This window comes from Carettochelys insculpta, chromosome 11 (genome assembly GCF_033958435.1).
Source record: "Carettochelys insculpta isolate YL-2023 chromosome 11, ASM3395843v1, whole genome shotgun sequence".
Taxonomy (NCBI): domain Eukaryota; kingdom Metazoa; phylum Chordata; order Testudines; family Carettochelyidae; genus Carettochelys; species Carettochelys insculpta.
In genome coordinates, this window is record NC_134147.1 from 22,878,955 (window position 1) to 22,898,663 (window position 19,709).

Sequence of the window (19,709 nt, forward strand, 5' to 3'; positions counted from 1 at the left end):
CTGTTATTTTGCTGAAGACTGGTAATTTTCAAGTCTGTAACAGTGTGTCCAGGAAGGTTAAAGTGCTTTCCTACTGTTTTTTTCCTTTGACATTTCCATTCTTGATGTCCGTTTTGTGTCCATTTATTCTTTTGTGGAGAGACAGGCAAGTTTGTCCAAAGTAGCTGACAGAAGGGCATTGCTGCCACATGATGGGGTAGACCATTAGTAGATGTGCATTTAAACAAGCCTTTGATGAAGTGAGTTGCAACTCAAGAATGTTTATGCCCTAATAAAATTGTTAGTCTTTAAGGTGCCACTGGACTTGTTTTTGCTGAAACAGACTAACATGGCTATCTCTCTGCATTATGATATAGAAAAATATTGTAAATCTAAGGACATCATAGTGAAGGGAATGCTTCATGTTTCACTCACAGCCTGGCTGGCATTGGTAAAATGGCACCAGTTAAAAACTTAAAATTTCAACTACAGAAGAGCTGAATCACAAGATGTCATAGTTAATTACAATATTTTTGGAAGAATGATTGTTGAAGATCAGTACCTCAAAGATCTGGTCCACGATCCAACACCTGCTGAAGTAAACAGAAAGATTCCCAAACAGGGACGTCCCATTTACTCAGTGTCTATTACAACATCAATAGATCCGCTTACAAACAACTCACTTGCAACAGCTGATGGAAAAACAAACTCCATGTGTCCAGTAGGTAAAACACAAGTGGACCGACCTCAAAATTAGATAAGCCATCAGATGCTTCATGCTGGAGACCCAGAGTATTCTTCCTTTGAGCGTAGGGAAAAGGGTAAAGTTGATTAATTGGGGACCCGTGCAATTGGAAATAGAGAATAATACCTGTGTTTATAATCAAAACCACTTTGAAGATAGAGAGTCTGTGACACCACTTAATTCAGAGATTGTGTGATGCACGTGATACTAACCCTGTGCTGTGCTCAAGCAGACAGCCAGAGTGACTTCTTATTCTGTGCTTGGAGTACCTATGTGTTTGTGCCTGACTGTAAACATATAACATTATAAAGTTTTAGTCAGTGGTCATTTACTTTCCTGTCTCTGCTTTTTCGCCTGGAATGCATACTTGATCATTGCTTGTTACTGAAAAGAAGTGATTTATTACTCTGAGTCCTCATTGATTTGAATGTTACGAATTTCATTAACAGTTGACTGCTCCACAGATAGTAGCATGTTTCATCTGTTAGGTAGTCAGATGTCTTGTCCTCTTCAGCCTCTTTGTCCATTTCATGTGTACTGCTGTACTTTCGGTTCAGAAAGCAGCATCCAGACCAAGCTAATACAATACAAAGTTGATGAAAGAATTTTCCACAAAATTGGTAAACATGTAATTAGGAATGCAGCAGCCTCCTTCCTATTATTTGGCGTGGGGGTCTGGGGTTGACTCTCCTTGTTGCCATCCATCTTGGACATCCATTTTCTGACATTTATTAAGTTGTTCAAGTAATCAATCATGGAGGCATGCGAGGCATTTCAGGCAGAATCCATGATTCCTATCGTGTCTAGGTTCATCCTGACTTTTCATCTCAGTACCTCACTGAAAGGCGCCTGCCTTTGGCAGCGCCCCCTCTGGGCAGCGTGGGCCAACACTGCTTGTCCTCTGGGTCTAGCTGGCCCAGGGCTTTGTCCCCTTTAAGGGCTGGCTGGTGGTCAGCCGGCAGCTGGAGAGCCCCACCTGTAGTCCGGGGTGGGGCAGCCGTCAGCCAAACCGTTAAAGGCCCGCCCTTCACTCAGGGCAAAGCAGCAGTCACACAGGCTGTTCTTGGAAGCCCAGCCCTCAGTCCAGGGCCAGGCAGCAGCCAAACAGGAGCTTACAGGCCCCAGCCCTCAGCTTGGGACAGGGCAGTGGTTTCACCAGCAGTCTGGACACCCAGCCCTTGCTTCAGAGCAGGGCTGCAGGTAAGTGCACAGTTCGGGGACCCAGCCCTCAGTTCAGGGTGAGGCCAAGCTCAATTGCACAGTTTGAAAGCCCAGCCCTCAGTTCAGGGTGGGGCAGTGGCTTGGCGGCCCAGCCCTCAGTTTGGGGCAGGGCAGCAGTTAGACACGCAGTTCGGGAAGCCCAGCCCTTAGTTTAGGGTGGGCAGCAGTCACAATACTTTCCCCTCCCCGGGGTTGGCTGTAGAGAGGCAAGGGTTTACCCCACCGGGTAGGGGTCACAGGCCCTCTCGTTCCACTGCGACCCAGCCCGGGGCCCTATGGATCGCTCATACCTGAGCTTCGCAGTGGGGATCCAGACTGCAGCACACCACCATTGGCTCAGGGGAGCATCCCCTGCGCTGCTTCCTACCTCTAACTCCATAGGCGCGATGTCCCAGTCGGCCTGGTCTGCCGGTCCTGGTTGGTAGGTCTCAGCCGGGTAATCTGCCCTCGGTGGCTCTGGCCAGTCGAACATCTCAATGTTGTTGGGGTAGTCCAGCGGTGGTAGGACTGTGGGCTCTAGGTGGTTGGAGGCCTCTGCGCTGCAGGCGTTCGGACGAACTCTGAGATCTTGTGCCTCTGGGGCCCCCGGGTAGCCAGCTCCAGGCAGTCTCTCTGGTCCTGGCAGAGCCTTGGGGGAGGGTGCCCTCCACTGGCATGAGGACCCTGGTAGGTCCGGGAAGTCCGGGTAGTATCCCTGTGGTATCCTTATCTGTGGCTGCCCAGGCTGGTCTGGGCAGCTGGGGAGTAGCTCTTGCCAATGGGCTGGGCAGCGGTGGGTCACCCGCCCCCGGCACCCAGGAGCCTGGTCAGCGGCCTCCTCCCAGCATGGTGTCCCAGCATTTAATGGGCCTCAAGCCCCGCCATGCCCCTGACCCTTTTGGCCCTGGGCAGCGCCCTCTGAGGGGTGGGGCACTGGTGTTCCAGCTCAGGGCCCGCCCACCAGGGCCTTTCAGCAGCCTCCTCCGCCTCTGAGTCTGGGGGAAGCCACAGCACCTCGCTACACTCACCTATTTATTTCTTTGGCATTCCTGTGTTTTCCTCTGTTGTGTGGCTTTTAAATTTTTCTTTCACTTTTTAAATACATATTGAACCTCTCTAATCTGGCACTCTCGGGACCTGACCCGTGCTGAACAAGAGAATTTGCCAAACCACAGGACATCGATATTGTCTAGCAACAAAACCAACACTTCCACTGCTTACTGGGCTCTTAGAAGACTTTTAGGGCTAAATTAGAGCTAAATAACAGCACAGAACACTGAGAGCCAGGACTGGTGGCTGTAAACAACATTTACAGGACCATGGGAAATTTGGCCACATCCAAAGTGGTTGTCTGGCTAACTAAAATCATGCCAGATTGTGGCTGTTCCCAGGTGAGAGAGTGCCTGACTAGAGAGGTTCAACCTGTACAACAAATCAGACAGGAGATTATAGCTGTGTCTACACGTGCACACTACTTCGAAGTAGCGGCACTAACTTCGAAATAGCACCTGTCGCGGCTACACGCGTCGGGCGCTATTTCGAAGTTAACTTCGACGTTAGGCAGCAAGACGTCGAAGTCGCTAACCTCATGAGGGGATCGGAATAGCACCCTACTTCGACGTTCAACGTCGAAGTAGGGACCGTGTAGACGATCCGCGTCCCGCAACGTCGAAATTGCTGGGTCCTCCATGGCGGCCATCAGCTGGGGGGTTGAGAGATGCTCTCTCTCCAGCCCCTGCGGGGCTCTATGGTCACCGTGGGCAGCAGCCCTTAGCCCAGGGCTTCGGGCTGCTGCTGCGGCAGCTGGGGATCCATGCTGCAGGCACAGGGTCTACAACCAGTTGTCGGCTCTATGTATCTTGTGTTGTTTAGTGCAACTGTGTCTGGGAGGGGCCCTTTAAGGGAGCGGCTTGCTGTTGAGTCCGCCCTGTGACCCTGTCTGCAGCTGTGCCTGGCACCCTTATTTCGATGTGTGCTACTTTGGCGTGTAGACGTTCCCTCGCAGCGCCTATTTCGATGTGGTGCCGCGCAACGTCGAAGTTGAACATCGACGTTGCCAGCCCTGGAGGACGTGTAGACGTTATTCATCGAAATAGCCTATTTCGATGTTGCTACATCGAAATAAGCTATTTCGATGTTGGCTTCACGTGTAGACGTAGCCTATATGTACTTAGTCCTGATTTCCTTCCATTAGAATTGATGTTCTTCCACATCTTTTTTCGCTCTCTTTTTTTTTTTTTCCTATTCTGCTTTTAATGTCAATATGATCAAAGAATCTCTTAGGATTTTTTGTGCAGAGGCTGTTTTCTTGATGATGACAACTTTGTGCTGAATGTGGTTCATGCCTGTGACTCAATGATCAGTTTCTTGCACAACTCTCGCATCTCTTTTATTCAGCTCATATTTCATCTGCAGGGCCATTCGCTTAGTTTTCTCTTCACGTGATTCTTAAAAAAATAATTTGGTAGGCTGATAACCTGATGTAATAGCTTAAGCTCTTGGTTTATCCTTTTTTTTCATGGGTTTTTTGAATGTGGGTTGTTTTCCAGTGGCTCCTCAGCTGGCTTGATGTGAAACTGTTGAACTGCTACTGTTGCCCTGGCATAAATTATATCATTGAACTACCTAATATGTCTTGGTATTACAGCTTCCTTAAGAGCTTCATTCAGTGCTTGTATAAATCCTCCCATTGTGTATTGTGGAATACCTGAGAGGAGGGAGATTATTGTTTGCTTTGTTTTTCAGTCTTGCAGTCATTTTGTAACCTATATTATCCATAAGATACATCCTGTGTACATCACAGTCAGCATAAGTTACTCAAGGGAAGATTTGGGTTCCTTGAGATGTCTTTCCCAGAAAGTTTTTGTTTGGGGGGAAATACCGTTTTTGCTGGACTTCGTACTTGGTAGCACTGGTTGATGCTCATGGTCTTTTATATGTTTATTTCATAAATCATTTGTATTTCCAGTACTTTGTTCAGGTATTGTTTTACTCATTTGTTCTCAATCTTTCTTCCATTTTTGGCTGATATTCATTCATCCCTTATCATTATGTCTACCAATATATTTGCATCATCACTAATTCCTCTTTTGGGGCTTCTGTTTCCATTTGCATAAATTCTACTCCTTGAAATAATGATTTAGGTTGTCTGGTAGGTCTGTGTTTGGTCATTTCTTTCTCCATATGGTTGTTTTTCTCCTCCCGGTATTGGACCATTCGTTTCCTTCAGCCTCTGTCTTCCAGTTTTGCAAAATGGAGTATCTCAACACTTCTTCATCTGCACTTGGTTTGAGTCCATTCCACTCTCTTATCAAAATAGATATCCCTTTTTCTTGGAGATGGGCTCCCTGCCAAATGTGTACTGATTTGGACTTGAGATCTGAGTTCTCCTCCTGGCTCAACCTCTGGCTTTGTGTGTGACCTTGGGGAAATGAATTAATATATCTGAGTTTGTGCCACCATTCCTTATCTGTAAAATTGGAAAGATTGCTTCAGAATACACACCAATTAATAAATTGATGAATGATTGTGAGGCACTTCAGTACTATGGTATTGTACTTTGGTATTTATACAATAGACAAGGAAAATAGTGGTTAGGAGGTATCCACCAGAGAATTGTATTGCAGCCTGATAAATTTAAAGATATATATTTATAGTAAACTTTGCCCCAAATAAAATCTTTGTGGGAAAGATTCCTTATGGAACCCAATCTTTCCATGAGTAGCTTATGTCTACTGTCATGTATATAGGATATATCTTATGGATAAGACATCATAAAATAATTGCAAGGCTAAAAAGCAAAATGAACAAAAATCCCCTCCTCTCAAATATTCCTCAGTATGCGGTGTAAGGATTTGGTTCCATAAGGCTTTTCATGTAATGGGTTGTTTTTATGGGATGATAAAGGAAATGCTAGTAATGTTGTATTTTATGAATTTGCATCTTCTAACGCATCAGGCTGTTTATACCACTCTTGGTGGAGACACAATAATAAATGGTACCTCTTTTAGTGTACAAATGCCAAGGTATAGTAGATTAGATGAATACCATATGTAATGAAAGATTACAAAAAATTATGGGAAGGTTTCTTTTACGTGTTTATCTGGGTGCAATAGAGAAGCGTTATAAGATCTACACACTTGAATTGGTTACTTAAATAACTGTTTCCTTTCACAGTTCAATCACACAGGACAAGGGAGTATCTGCAGCCAAGCAATAATGCTGATCACTGATGGTGCTGTGGACACATATGACACAATATTTGCAAAGTTTAACTGGCCAGACAGGAAGGTAAGTACATTACAGACACTGTTTGATGGAAAACTTGAATGATCTCTGTCCGTTATAAATGCTTGTTTAATGGAAAGTTTCCTAAAGCTCTTTCTAATGATTTACTTAGGTGGATGTTACTTTTATGACAGAAAAATACTTACATGTCATTGTCTAGGGATTGAGGTGACCTTTCACTCCATTAATGACCTTCTTAGAACAACACAGAAAGGAAATCATTACCTCTGGGATATATTTTTAGGACTGTATGATATTTCCCCAAAGAGAAATCATTAAAAAGGGAAATGTTATCTCCTGAAATAGTTATAAATAGTACAGCAATGCAGTGCTCCTTTTAGGAGCCAAAGAAGGTGTATTGAGGCTCTAGTTAAGAAAGTGACATACTATGCAGGTAAAATAGAAAGTACAGCCCTTAAATATATTGTGGGGACAGAGTTCACAACTGACAGTAGATCTAGTTAAAATATCTGTTTTGGTCTATACACATGGATGAGGAAATTTGGCGAAATAGAGAGAAGTAGCCTGTTAATTAGTATGTTCTTCATACGGGGTGCTATACGAGTCTCTTGCAGTTCCTAGTTGAAAAAGAGGATTATATACGTTCATTGCATTCCAGTGTTAATTGTTTTTCTTGTCTCCTGCCATTTGTTTTTGAATCTTGCTGTCCTGTAAAAAACCATGTTTTATAGAGGATTTTGTATGTCATTTCCTGAGTCCTGTTGATTTAATACGGAAATGACCCCTGGGATTTCAACCGTGTGTGGATTAGTACCTAACATAACGAATTACACTTTGGTGTATGAATTTTACTCAAGTTTCTGTCACTTATTGAATTTCAATTATTTTCTAACCTAATTTTCTCTTTTACATGAACTAAATTTCACTTATTAACAAGTGGGAAGTGAGAAAAAAGATGATTATGTGACTGTCTTACTGTGTATGTTCTGTGCATATTGTTAGGAATATTAGGCAAATTACTGTCATTTTACGAAGGGAAAAAATGACACAATCTTTGCCATTTCCCACTGGCTAAGAGCTTTTGATATGGAGAATATGCATTAGTGACTATAATAGCATCTGAAGCCCTATTCCCCTCTTCAGAAACCTGACTCACTCCTTTTGTAACTCCCCCTTCTCTCCATAGAGAAGAAAGTTCATCACTTGTGTGCCTTTGAGAGGCATGAGATCTGTTCAAGAATGCAGACATGAGATTTCATTTGTATATTGTAGAGAGATCAGTAGTACTGTTGAGGGGCTAGTCCTTGCTCAGTGGAAATAATAAGAAAATATTTGTTTATTTCTTGGACTAATTTTTGGCCCTAGTCACCTTGCTGCTTCATATGGTTATGTCCCTATCTGGCTATGTCTACACTAGCCCAAAACTTCAAAATGGCCATGCAAATGGCCATTTCGAAGCTTACTAATGAAGCGCTGAAATACATATTCAGCACCTCATTAGCATGCGGGCGGCTGCGGCACTTCGAAATTGAGGTGGCTCGCCACTGCGCGGCTCATCCAGACGGGGCTCCTTTTCAAAAGGACCCCACCTACTTTGAAGTCCCCTTATTCCTATGAGCAGATGGGAATAAGGGGACTTCCAAGTAGCTGGGGTCCTTTCGAAAAGGAGCCCCATCTGAAAGAGCTGCGCAGTGGCGAGCCACGTCAATTTCAAAGTGCCGCGGCCACCCGCGTGCTAATGAGGCACTGAATATGTATTTCAGCGCTTCATTAGTAAACTTCGAAATGGCCATTTGCATGGCCATTTCGAAGTTTTGGGCTAGTGTAGACACGGCCTCTGTGATTAATCTAGAGTAAAGGATATTTCCCATCTGTCAATTAATCTGAATAATTTACTCAATGGCAAGACTTAAATATTTTTCTGTCCACAAATTAAACACAAGCAAATTTTTATTTTTCTTGAATATATATCAGTTAAAATTATTCACCAAATAATTCTGGGTGCAATACAATACATGTGTAAGAATTTGTTTGACAGAAATCTGAATATTAAAAATTGAAGCTTTTTTAATTAGGTTTATCACAGGATATATTTTGCTCCATATCTGGCTTAGAGTTACTCTTAGAATTAGGCTTCTGTGGAAAATAGTCTTACTTACGAAGTCTAATTTCACTTTTCATGTATTCCGTGTATTCTCTCTAACATTTACTTTAAAATCTCTGTTTCTATAAACTTTTCAGACAGCAAACTTGTATGAATGCCTGTATTTAAACTTGTAAGAAAATTCTTGCCTTTAAAATATGTGAAGAAATATTTCTGTCTTTCTGCAATATTCACCCAGTTATCTCAGTGTTTTGAGATAATCACATCCAAGCTATAGGCTGCTACTTTATGCTGAGTTAATAATTTTACCCAAATCATTTATTTTTCAGTTCTTTCCTCTTCATGGTATAATTGTGAATACGTGATCTATAAACTTCAAAACTCATGCTGTATTTTTTCATTTAATTAAATCTAATATTGGTGTTTCTCTTTTCTGATTAGGTGATTTATGAGACTAACGAACAGAGTGCTATTTGCAAAATTACAATTATATATAATTTTTAAAAATTTGATTGCAGTAATAGTTGATCATTGAAACTTAAATTTGATTTTTTGCAAACATCAATCCTAATAAAATTTAGCTACTTGAGCAAATACAGAAGGTGAAGCATATGGTTGACACTATATTGTCTTTTGAATCTGAATTAGCGTTTGTTACATGTTTTCCCAGTCTTCTCATCTCCAGTTTGGATATATTAGAATGACTATACAAACTGAAAATGGCTTAAAGTTTTTTTTTTTAAATACTTGTCAGATGCTTTAAAATTTAAAAAAAAGAAATGTAATTATGTAGTGCTATTTTGCAAATGTATCTTGTGATGAAGCTTTTGCTCCCAGAACTATGAGCGTCCGTATTATCCAATGTGTCTCTTTCTTCTTGTATTTCCTGATATCTTTTAGATATATCTGGCAAGGACTAGCATATAAGTGAGACTTAAGGGCTCATTTTCAAAAATGTGTGTTAACTAGAACAGAGAGAAAATCATTTCCAAGGGAAAATTGAGAAAACAAGAAATTGTAAAACATTCTATTTCAGCCTTGTTATATAAGGGCTATTTTATTTCTGCCATACACCAATAATGTTAAATAGTGATGCTATGCCATATTTAGTGGCAGCTAGGATATATTATCACACATAGGCTATGTCTACACTAGGGAGTTTATTTTGAAAAAGGCAGGACTCTTTCGAAATATTCCACACAGCATTTACACACAAAATGTGTTCTGTTGATATTGAATCAGAAGAATGCAGCACTTTTTCCAGCAGCCCTCTTCCTCTCCCAGAGGAGGAACAACACCTTTTTCTGAAAGATTCTTTTGAAAAAAGAAGCATGTAGATGGCCGGGGGGTCCTTTTTACGAAAGAGCAGTTGTCATGGCCCCATTTTTCAATCTCTGGCCCATTCTGTCGAAAGAGTGGGCACTGTGTGGGTGCTCTCTAGCAAAGAAGCTGATCGATATTTTTCTGTCCCCTTTTATATGCATTGATGCACTCTTTTGAAAGAATAGTAACAGAGAGTAAGCCGTGCTAGTCTATACACTATCAAAAGAAAAAGCAGTCAAGTAGCACTTTAAAGACTAGCAAAATAGTTTATTAGGTGAGCTTTCGTGGGACAGACCCACTTCTTCAGACCATATCCAGACCAGAACAGACTCAATATTTAAGACACAGAGAACCAAAAACAGTAAGCAAGGAGGACAAATCAGAAAAAGATAATCAAGGTGAGCAAATCAGAGAGTGGAGGGGTGGGGGGGAAGATCAAGAATTAGACTGAGTTAAGTATGCAGACGAGCCCCTACAGTGACTCAGAAAGTTCACATCATGATTTAAACCATGTGTTAATGTTCCGAATTTGAATATAAATGTCAATTCGTCCGCTTCCCTTTCTACAAAGGAGCAATAATTTCTTTTCAGTAACACACATACCTTGAGGTCATTGACAGAATGGCCCATTCCATTAAAATGTTGACTAACTGGTTTGTGGATCTGGAGTGTTTTGATGTCTGTTTTGTGCCCGTTGACCCTTTGTCTAAGGGAGTTAGAAGTCTGTCCAATATACAAAGCATCTGGGCATTGTTGGCACATGATGGCATATATGATGTTAGTAGAGGAGCATGAGAAAGTGCCCGTGATTCTGCGAGTAACCTGGTTAGGTCCAGTGATGGTATTTCCAGAGAAGATATGCGGACAAAGCTGGCAGCGGGCTTTGCTGCAGGGAAAGGTTCCAGGACTGGTGTTCCTGGGGTATAGACTGTGGCTGTTAGTAAGGATTCTCATGAGGTTGGGAGGTTGTCTGTAGGAGAGAACAGGCATGTCACCCAGGGTCTTTGACCTTCAGACCCTGGGTGACATGCCTGTTCTCTCCTACAGACAACCTCCCAACCTCATGAGGATCCTTACTAACAGCCACAGTCTATACCCCAGGAACACCAGTCCTGGAACCTTTCCCTGCAGCAAAGCCCGCTGCCAGCTTTGTCCGCATATCTTCTCTGGAAATACCATCACTGGACCTAACCAGGTTACTCGCAGAATCACGGGCACTTTCTCATGCTCCTCTACTATCATCATATATGCCATCATGTGCCAGCAATGCCCAGATGCTTTGTATATTGGACAGACTTCTAACTCCCTTAGACAAAGGGTCAACGGGCACAAAACAGACATCAAAACACTCCAGATCCACAAACCAGTTAGTCAGCATTTTAATGGAATGGGCCATTCTGTCAATGACCTCAAGGTATGTGTGTTACTGAAAAGAAATTATTGCTCCTTTGTAGAAAGGGAAGCGGACGAATTGACATTTATATTCAAATTCGGAACATTAACACATGGTTTAAATCGTGATGTGAACTTTCTGAGTCACTATAGGGGCTCGTCTGCATACTTAACTCAGTCTAATTCTTGATCTTCCCCCCCCACCCCTCCACTCTCTGATTTGCGCACCTTGATTATCTTTTTCTGATTTGTCCTCCTTGCTTACTGTTTTTGGTTCTCTGTGTCTTAAATATTGAGTCTGTTCTGGTCTGGATATGGTCTGAAGAAGTGGGTCTGTCCCACGAAAGCTCACCTAATAAACTATTTTGCTAGTCTTTAAAGTGCTACTTGACTGCTTTTTCTTTTGAAAGAAGTTTTTTAGAATGGATTTTCCAGAACTACTACTTTTGAAGGATTGCTATAATGTAGACTTAGATGTAGAGAGGGTCAGATTCAATAAACATTGCTGATAAACTTCTTATAGAGGATCCTTTCTAAGTTTTTTCTTGTCAGTAAAAGTCATTTTATAAAAATGATGAGAATGAAAACCCACTTTTGTCATACATGTCATATATAAATATACACTCCTTTGTTTTCAATCTATACATCCCTTGCCTTAGGTAAAAGAAATATTTTTGATATTTGTGTAATCTTTGATAAGACCACTGCATTCATAATCATCACAGAAGTATTCCAGTGGATAATTGGTTGAAAATCTGCTCCTTACTGATAATACTTTAAGTTAAAGTAAAGAAATTCTACTGGATGATATTCAGAGCCATTGAATTCTCCGATGCAAATTAATCCATGAAAGCAGTTGGCATGAAATCAATATTGTTCATTTGGGAAGGCCAGGCTAGTTTTGGGCATCATCTGAAGAATTACTACTTTTGAAAGGCTTTTCAAAACTAGCTTTTGGACTGCTCTGATTAGTGAAAATATTTCCCCTGCCTTTTTTTTTTTCTTCCAAAAGCCACAGCACCCAAAAATCAAAAGCAAAATAACTCTTCCCACCCAACACTATTTAGATACATTCTCATCCTTAATGTGTATATCAGGTAGGTGTTATTAAATAATATACCATGTTTTGTTTGAATGACTGTGCAGGTGGAATTGTTAATATGTTTATTTAATTTTAATGGTTCTAAATGGAATCTTAATACCTTAAAAAGCAGGAACTTCATGCTATAAGTGCGTTTTACAGTAAGGTATTTAGTGTTCTCATTTTCATATGAATTACCCTCCACCCCCTTGTTTTCAGGCTCAAGCAGTTTCACTAAACAAGATCTTATGGCACACTGACCAAGAAGTCCAAGCACATTCAGCTTCACTGAGTATTTAATATAGTTGTACAAAACATTTTTTCCAACATGCAAGCAAAATTATTCTTAAAAAGGATAGTGTGTTTGGTATTCCTTCCTGATGTAAGGAATTCCTGGAATGGTTCTGTTGTAAAACATATCGTCCATAACTACACTAGCGCATGTCTTCGAAGGAAGCATGGAAATGACATGGACTGGGGAATGTCAATGAGGGACTACCATGCATATGCGGCACCTCATTAACATAATGACGGCCATGCAAATTTTAGAGTGGCTAACTTCCAAGTGCTGACATGCAGTCGAGCTGCAGGTACTTTGAAATATGTGCCCAACTTCAAAATTCCCTTACTTCCAAAACGAACTGGGAGAAAGGGAATTTTGAAGTTGGGCGTGTATTTTGAAGCACCCACAGCTGGACTGCTTGTCAGAACTTCGAAGTTAGCTGCTTTGAAATTTGTGCAGCTGCCATTATACAAATGAGGTGCTGCATATGCATGGCACAGCCTCATTGATATTACTTGGTGAGTGTCATTTCCATGCTCCCTTCGAAGAAGGGGGGTTGTGTAGACACCGCCATCCTGTCTGATTCTCAAGGATAACTTTAGAATACCATCCAAAGTAGTAAGTGAATTAGACATTCACTTTTGTTATCCCTATTTGCTCTTATGGCTATGTTAAAATGTATTAACTGTGTGTGGGAAACTATTTCAAGAAAACAAAAACAGATTCTTCAGGTTTGTCTCAGCAAACCACTAATGATAGTATTTCTCTGTCCATAAGTATGTTGTGCCCGTGCCTTTCTTTCAGCAAGATTTCAAAGCTGCTTTCCCTGAGATGAAACATAACTGTTTATCTTGTTAAAGTGCCATGGCATTTCCAATGACCATAAATGGTCATTTTATCCCTCCTTTGAAAGGCAAAATTTCTTGTTGCATCATGACTTCTAATGGCATGCTGGGTATCGATTGATTATTGATAATTCAGAGCAAACAGGACAACCACCTTAACGAATGTTACACTCAAAATATTTTGAAATGATCAAAGTTAAGAAGAGAATAATGACCACTCTTCCCTCTAAGCTGTGCAGCCACTCAGGAGAGAGTTCAGTGCTGTCCAGCTGATTAGCAGAGCGCCTACAACTGGTTTTGTTGTTTCTAGTGGTGCTACACATTCACACATCCCTCAGTGCACATAAGAATTTATTCCACACATGGATAGAAAAGGTTAGAGGGAACATTAGTAACAAGTAAGTTCTTATATAGGAGCAGAAAATATTGCAGAAGGCCAAATTATCTAAAATCTCTCTTCCCCACATATCCCCACTCCTGTCCGTCCATACGTCGGTCTGAATCTAGGTACTTACATAGCCCTCGTCATCATCGTATCTGAGCACCTGAAAAAAGTGGTGTTGGATTCTTTTTCTTTTTTTAACCAGTATTCATTTTGGTTTGTGTTCTCTGGCACCCTCTTCAAGAAAGCATTTAAGAATATGCTTAAAATCCCAGTGAAATAAATGATATGCTTAAATGCTTTCCTGAATCAAAGCCTGTGCTAGGTTTGAATATCATCTTCTTGGCAAACTGTCAGGTTACTTCATTTTCCACATGTATTGGGACAGCACTCGCAAGAAGCCAGAGGGATCAAATAAGTTTTATTTTCTGGACCATATCTGTTTCCAAGACTTCATTTGGTGATATTTTGGCACATTCCATCTCTGGAAAGGGAAGAGGATGCATTAAATTAACTGAAAAGTATTTCCCATCAGTATGTAAACTGATCTCAGACCCAGGAAAGGCTTAATGCTTATAATGGAAGGTACAGTTTTAAAGTATTGCACATTGTGGTAGATGTGTTAATCCCATTGTTTTTAATTTTTAATTTTTGTGTTCTCAATTTCTTAACACTTATTGCAGTAAAGCTCAAGGACTCTAGACCACCCTGGCTGTTGCAGCAAGCCTAATTTGCACTGCCTAATTTGTCTTCACCTATAGGAATTCTACTGGCCAAGTTAGAATTCCTGCTACAGTTTGACTTGCTCTCATTCTCAGGACTATGGGAAACTTGACCACACAATGATAAGTAGACCTCCAGCTAACTAAATTCATCCTGGATTATGGATGTTACCGGATGTGAGAGTACTGGAGTAGAGGGGCTCAATCTTAGGTTTGAAGTGGGTGGAAGGAGGGAGAGATGGAAATATCTCTGGAGCATTTTTTATGTATTTTTCTGAAGTGTGGAAGCAAAGTGCTTCAGCCTGCTGATTGTCTGTATTTGTGCTAGATAGCTTGTAGCCAGGGCACTTCTGTTTTCCTATATTATCCATTGAAGATGTACCTGGGCTTACCCACTGACTGGCTGTCTCACTCCTATTGGTCTTGAGTGTTCTGTGGAAATTCTGCCTTGACGTTTGCTTGGAGTGGACATATTTTCTCTATTTCTCTATGCTCTCTCATTTCTTGTGAACCATTGCAACTATGTCTTTAGAAGATAGGCTTTATCATTGTTAGCAGTCGCTCGTGTAATACAAGAATCTGGAAATACGGTCATACAGGAGTGGGGAACTGTTTGGGTTCAGGGGCCACATTGAAAAATCTCACTCCCCTCCTGCTGCAACTGCACTGAAGAAGGGTGGGGAAGGGGATAATGAGGTTCAAGGCGTCCCTCAAGCCGGATTAATTCTTCTCGGGGCTCAGAGTAGGACCAAAATGGGGGGTTCAGAGTTCAGTGTGTGTGATGGGGCTGCTAAGAAGCAGGATGAGGGTGGGGTCTGGGTGGGAGGGAGGATGCAGGGGCAGGCTGAAGATGGTGAGTCATGATAGAAAGGAGGTTGTGAGAGAGGGTGGGGTTGAGGGCGGAGGGCTGGGCAGGAGGGAGTATGTTTGAGGGTGATGGTGGGGCACTGACCTGGCACAGCTCCCTGAACACACACGTGGCTGCATGCCCCACACCGTTCCCAGCCACTGCCCCACTCCTGCTGCTTCCATTGGCTGGAATTGGCCGATAGAAGCAGCGATGGGAAGCTTTCAGGCATTGCTTCCCTGCATTTCCGTTTCCCCAGCCGGGGGAGGGGAGTGGCAGCACATGCTACTTCATATGGTAAGTAACGTTTCTATAGCTTTGTACGTATTCATTCAATACATAAAAATGAACACGTAACTCAAAGATTAATTAGTGGGCAAGTTTCTAGGTTTTAGATTTCACAATAATATTCCACATTAGCAGGAAGACATAATTACTCCTTAATTACATAACACTAAAAGGCACATGTTCTGGGATCACTCCTTATAATGCACTAACAGATATGAGGTCTTATGCTTTGTTAAATTAGAAGATTTGTCAGTGGTATAGAGCACAAGCTCTTTCCGTGGACATAAAAATGGTCTTACTGGGTCAGAACAATGGCTGCTTAACCCTGTATCCTGTCTTATGACAGTAGCTGGTGCCAGATGTGTCAGAGGGAGTGAACAAAGCATGGCAGTTATAAAGTGATCTATCCGTTGTCCTCCAATCCCATTTTCTGGTTATAACTTAAGAATTTGAAATCTCAGATCTGTTAAATATATAAAATCCACTTTTAATAATGCTTTTTTTTTTTAGCCATAAAAAGCAGCATAGTGAGCAATACAGGTGACAAAAAAGAAAGGGCATAGTAAATGCTGTGCAGGAGGTGAATATTTGTGTACTTTTAAACATTTAGTCCCATAGAATACCTTACAGTTTTTTTCATAAATAGTGGAGGAACATGCTCTTCTCTCACCCTCCTTTTTCACAAGTGTTAAGCATATTCTCATTTATTGTGTCTGTAAACGACCTTCAGGACAAAAGTGTAATTAAGTGGGCAGTCTGACAATGGACCTAGGGAAAATGGAGGGCTGCATCATGGTATAATAGTGATCACAATTTATCTATTTTCTCAACTCTGTCATTTACAAGGCTTTAAAGCATTTTGTAGAATTTTAACCAAGTCTTCTTAATTTAGGAACATGCTGATGTTGCAAATATGCAACATTAGTACAGCAAATTGAATGTCCTGACCATGCTATTGTCTGGGTGTTATTAAATTGATTTTCTTTCTCTACAAAGGCTGAAATGCTTCAAAGGCAATTGTTGTTTCTGTTGTGCACACTGTTAGTTATCTCAGGAACAGAAAGAAAGGCACCATACATTTTGTAGCTCTTTGTAAGCTACAACATAACTTAGGTTGATTATCTGTCTTAGGAGGCCTTTCTGCAGTGGGATAAAAGACTGAGTGGTAAGGCCAAACAAAAGCTCTTTGGGATACTGATAAAGGAAAGCTACTGATCATAGAAATGTGTGAGTCTTTATTTTATGGGCTTTCTTTGTATCACCCCTTACACCTTTTAAAAGTCACATTCAAGAAGTATGTTTATGTGTGAAAGATTTCACCCTGTTTGTCCTCTACCTATTAAAGAATTGGAAGGTGTCTACTTTTCCCATTATTATTATTATTATTATTTCCATAGCACATAGAAGCAGGCCTGCTGATGTGGGGAGGAAGGAGGCTGTTGTCCCGAGGCTGCCACTGCTCCTGTTTTGGCAGTGGCAGCAATTGTAGCTCCAGGTCCCTTTGAAAGACCACAGCAGCACTGCTCCAGCTGTGTGCAGCTGTGAGGTGGAGGGGGGGCCAGAACCATGGTCTGAGTGGCACTGAGAACTGACTGCTCTTGTCCCTGCCCCTTCTGGGGCTTGGGTATCCCTCCCACCTTGGCCTAGGGCCCACGGCAGCTGTCCGTGTCACTGCATAGAAGCCCTTAGTCATGGATGAGAAACTCCCTCCCCTCTCTCCACGTACTGGGTCCTGAGCAGACACAGGAGAACAAAAGAGAAGACTGTAAGCTCTTTGGGGCAATGGACAAGACGATAGATGGATACAGGAACTGGAGTGTGAAGAAGCAGTGAGACAGTATTGTGCAGCAGGGAAGGTAGTGGTCTCAGTAGACAGTTCTTTGTTTGTTAGAAATAACACAGTGATATCTGAAAGTCAGTAATTCACAGTTGTATTCCCTAATTCAGAATTCCTAGATGCCAAAGATTTCTTTTGCTACTATTTAACCCTTGTACTCTGCATGGAGAATAGGTCATCTACAAGTCTCCTCCATTTCACTCTGTCTTGGGGCAAAACTTCTAGCTGGCTCCAGAAGTACCGCAGTTGTCCTTCAATCTCAGTAGGCCTTCTCCACATTGTATGAGGTCTTCCTCTTTTGCGCTTTCCTTGAATGTCCCATGTGAGAGCTTGACGGACTATGCTGGATGATGGTTGCCTGAGAGTGTCCTCTAGCCATCCCCACTTTCTTTTCTTGATTTCAGTGGCGATTGGCTCTTGTCCTGTTCTGTTCCAATGGTGCTCATTTAAACTCTTGCCATTTTATGTGAAGGATGCACCTCAGGCATCTGTCTGGGAATGCCTGTAATTTGTGACTTGAGGACTTTTTGTTACAGCAGGTCTCGGATCCATACAAGTGCACGCTCTCTTCACACGTGTATTGAAGATCTGCAGTTTCGTCTTCACGAATATTATTTGTGAACTCCATATGGGATGGAGAGTCTTTAATGCAGCAGTTGCTTTCCCTATCCTGGCATTGAAATCCTTATCTGTTCCTCCATCTATGCCCGTAATACTCCCCAGGTAGGTGAACTACTCCACATCTTTCAGGTCACCCCCTCTTAGAGTGATGGTGGTGGTGTTGGACTGGTTGATCCTCATTGTCTTGGTCTTTCCCTTGTTAATGCTCAGTCCAGTCATTGAGGCAGTTTTGTCTAGCTTTGTGACCTTTTCTTTCATGCTTTCATGTTGGTGTGAAAGAAGGGCAACATCATCAGCAAAATCAGTGTCCTCTAGCTGTTTGAATCTTGTCCACTGAATGCCTTGTTGATGACCCTCTGATGTCCTGTTCATAATCCAATCCATTGCAATCAAGAATAGGATAGGTGACAGTAGGCACCCTTGTCGCACTTCTGACAGTAAGCTGAAGGATTCTGTCAAGACACTATTGTGAACAACTTGGCATGTTGAACAAATCAAGTTAGTAATTTTGGATGGGATGCCACGGTATTGGAACTGTTTTCACAAAGTGTCTCTCTCAATGCTTGCAAAAGGCTTTTTCAAAGTCTATGAAGCTTATGTACAGGGGGCAGTTCCACTTAATCAACTGTTCTGTGATCACTCTGAGAGTTGCTATTTGGTCAGTACAGGATCTCTCGCTTCAGAAGCTGTCTTGTTCTTCCTTGAGCTATCTATCAATTTCTGTCTTCATTCTCTCCAAGAGAATCCTATTGAACACTTTTCCTGGAATAGACAGTAACATGATGCCCCTCCAGTTCTTGTATTCTTTCAGGTTGCCTTTCTTTGGAAGCTTGATAAGGTAACCATGTTTCCAGTCTTGTGGGATCTCTTCAGTGCTCCAAATTTTTATTTGCCACAAATAACTCCTCACATCACTTAAAAGCAAAAAGGAAAAAAAAGGCAGGAAGGTAGTTAAGAGTAATCAAATCTCATCCTTCATGGTGCATAAAGATTGCCACAGGAAAGACTACATTTCCTCATGGGAAGAATTATGCATTTGGCCACAATCGTGTATTGGCTGATATTTCCTGAAGGCACCACAAATTTTAGTGCGGGTAATCATTTATATCAGTTAAAATGTATATTAAACATGCCTTTATTCTTTTAAAATATTTATCATCCAACTATGGAATAGAAACAATATGAGGTTACTTAGGGAACAACTCCAGTATGGCTAATAATTAGTGAACAGTCAAAACAAACACACTCGTGGTTTGAAATTTATTTGTCTGAACTCTTTGGCACTACTTATGAGTAAAAATGAGTCTGAAAAGAATCAGGATACATTTGCTAATCAAAAACTGCTCCATTTTTTTGTATAGCAGCCTTCACTGGGCTGTGAGCGCTCAGGTTTAGCATTTGGAGCGTGAGTCAGAGACGAAGGGTCATAACAAAGTCAGACCCAAACAGGAGTAAGAGTAAAGCATCAGAACTAACATCAAAAATCATATGTCGGAGGCCAGGGTCACTGGAGAGTCAGAGCCTGTAATCTGAGCTGAAAATCCACAACATTGTATCTGTGTCAGCAAAGGCAGGAGCAGAGCTGGGCCAAAGACAGGAGCAAAAGTGGGTTAGAAGAAAGTAAGGCATGCAGTGAAAAAGAGAGAACACAGCAGGGTCTGTATCAGCAGCAGGTCAGAGATCTGCTTTGTTGCACAGACGTATTCCCAGAACTCCTTTGATGCATAAATGGTGTACCTGGACCAACTGGAGGTCTTGGCACTGCTTCCAATCTGCCTTCTGTGACCAGCACTTCCTGTGGAATCTAATCTC

General features: G+C 41.7%; 1 protein-coding gene across 1 annotated transcript in view; it reads left to right on the forward strand.

Moving 5' to 3' along the window:
- Window positions 1–19,709, forward strand: part of CACNA2D3 (calcium voltage-gated channel auxiliary subunit alpha2delta 3) — a 710,484-nt gene that overhangs the window by 379,200 nt on the left and 311,575 nt on the right. The window contains exon 11 of the mRNA XM_075005060.1: window positions 6,101–6,214. Within this exon, the coding sequence (XP_074861161.1) occupies window positions 6,101–6,214 (114 nt within the window). The remainder of the gene's footprint in view (window positions 1–6,100; window positions 6,215–19,709) is intronic.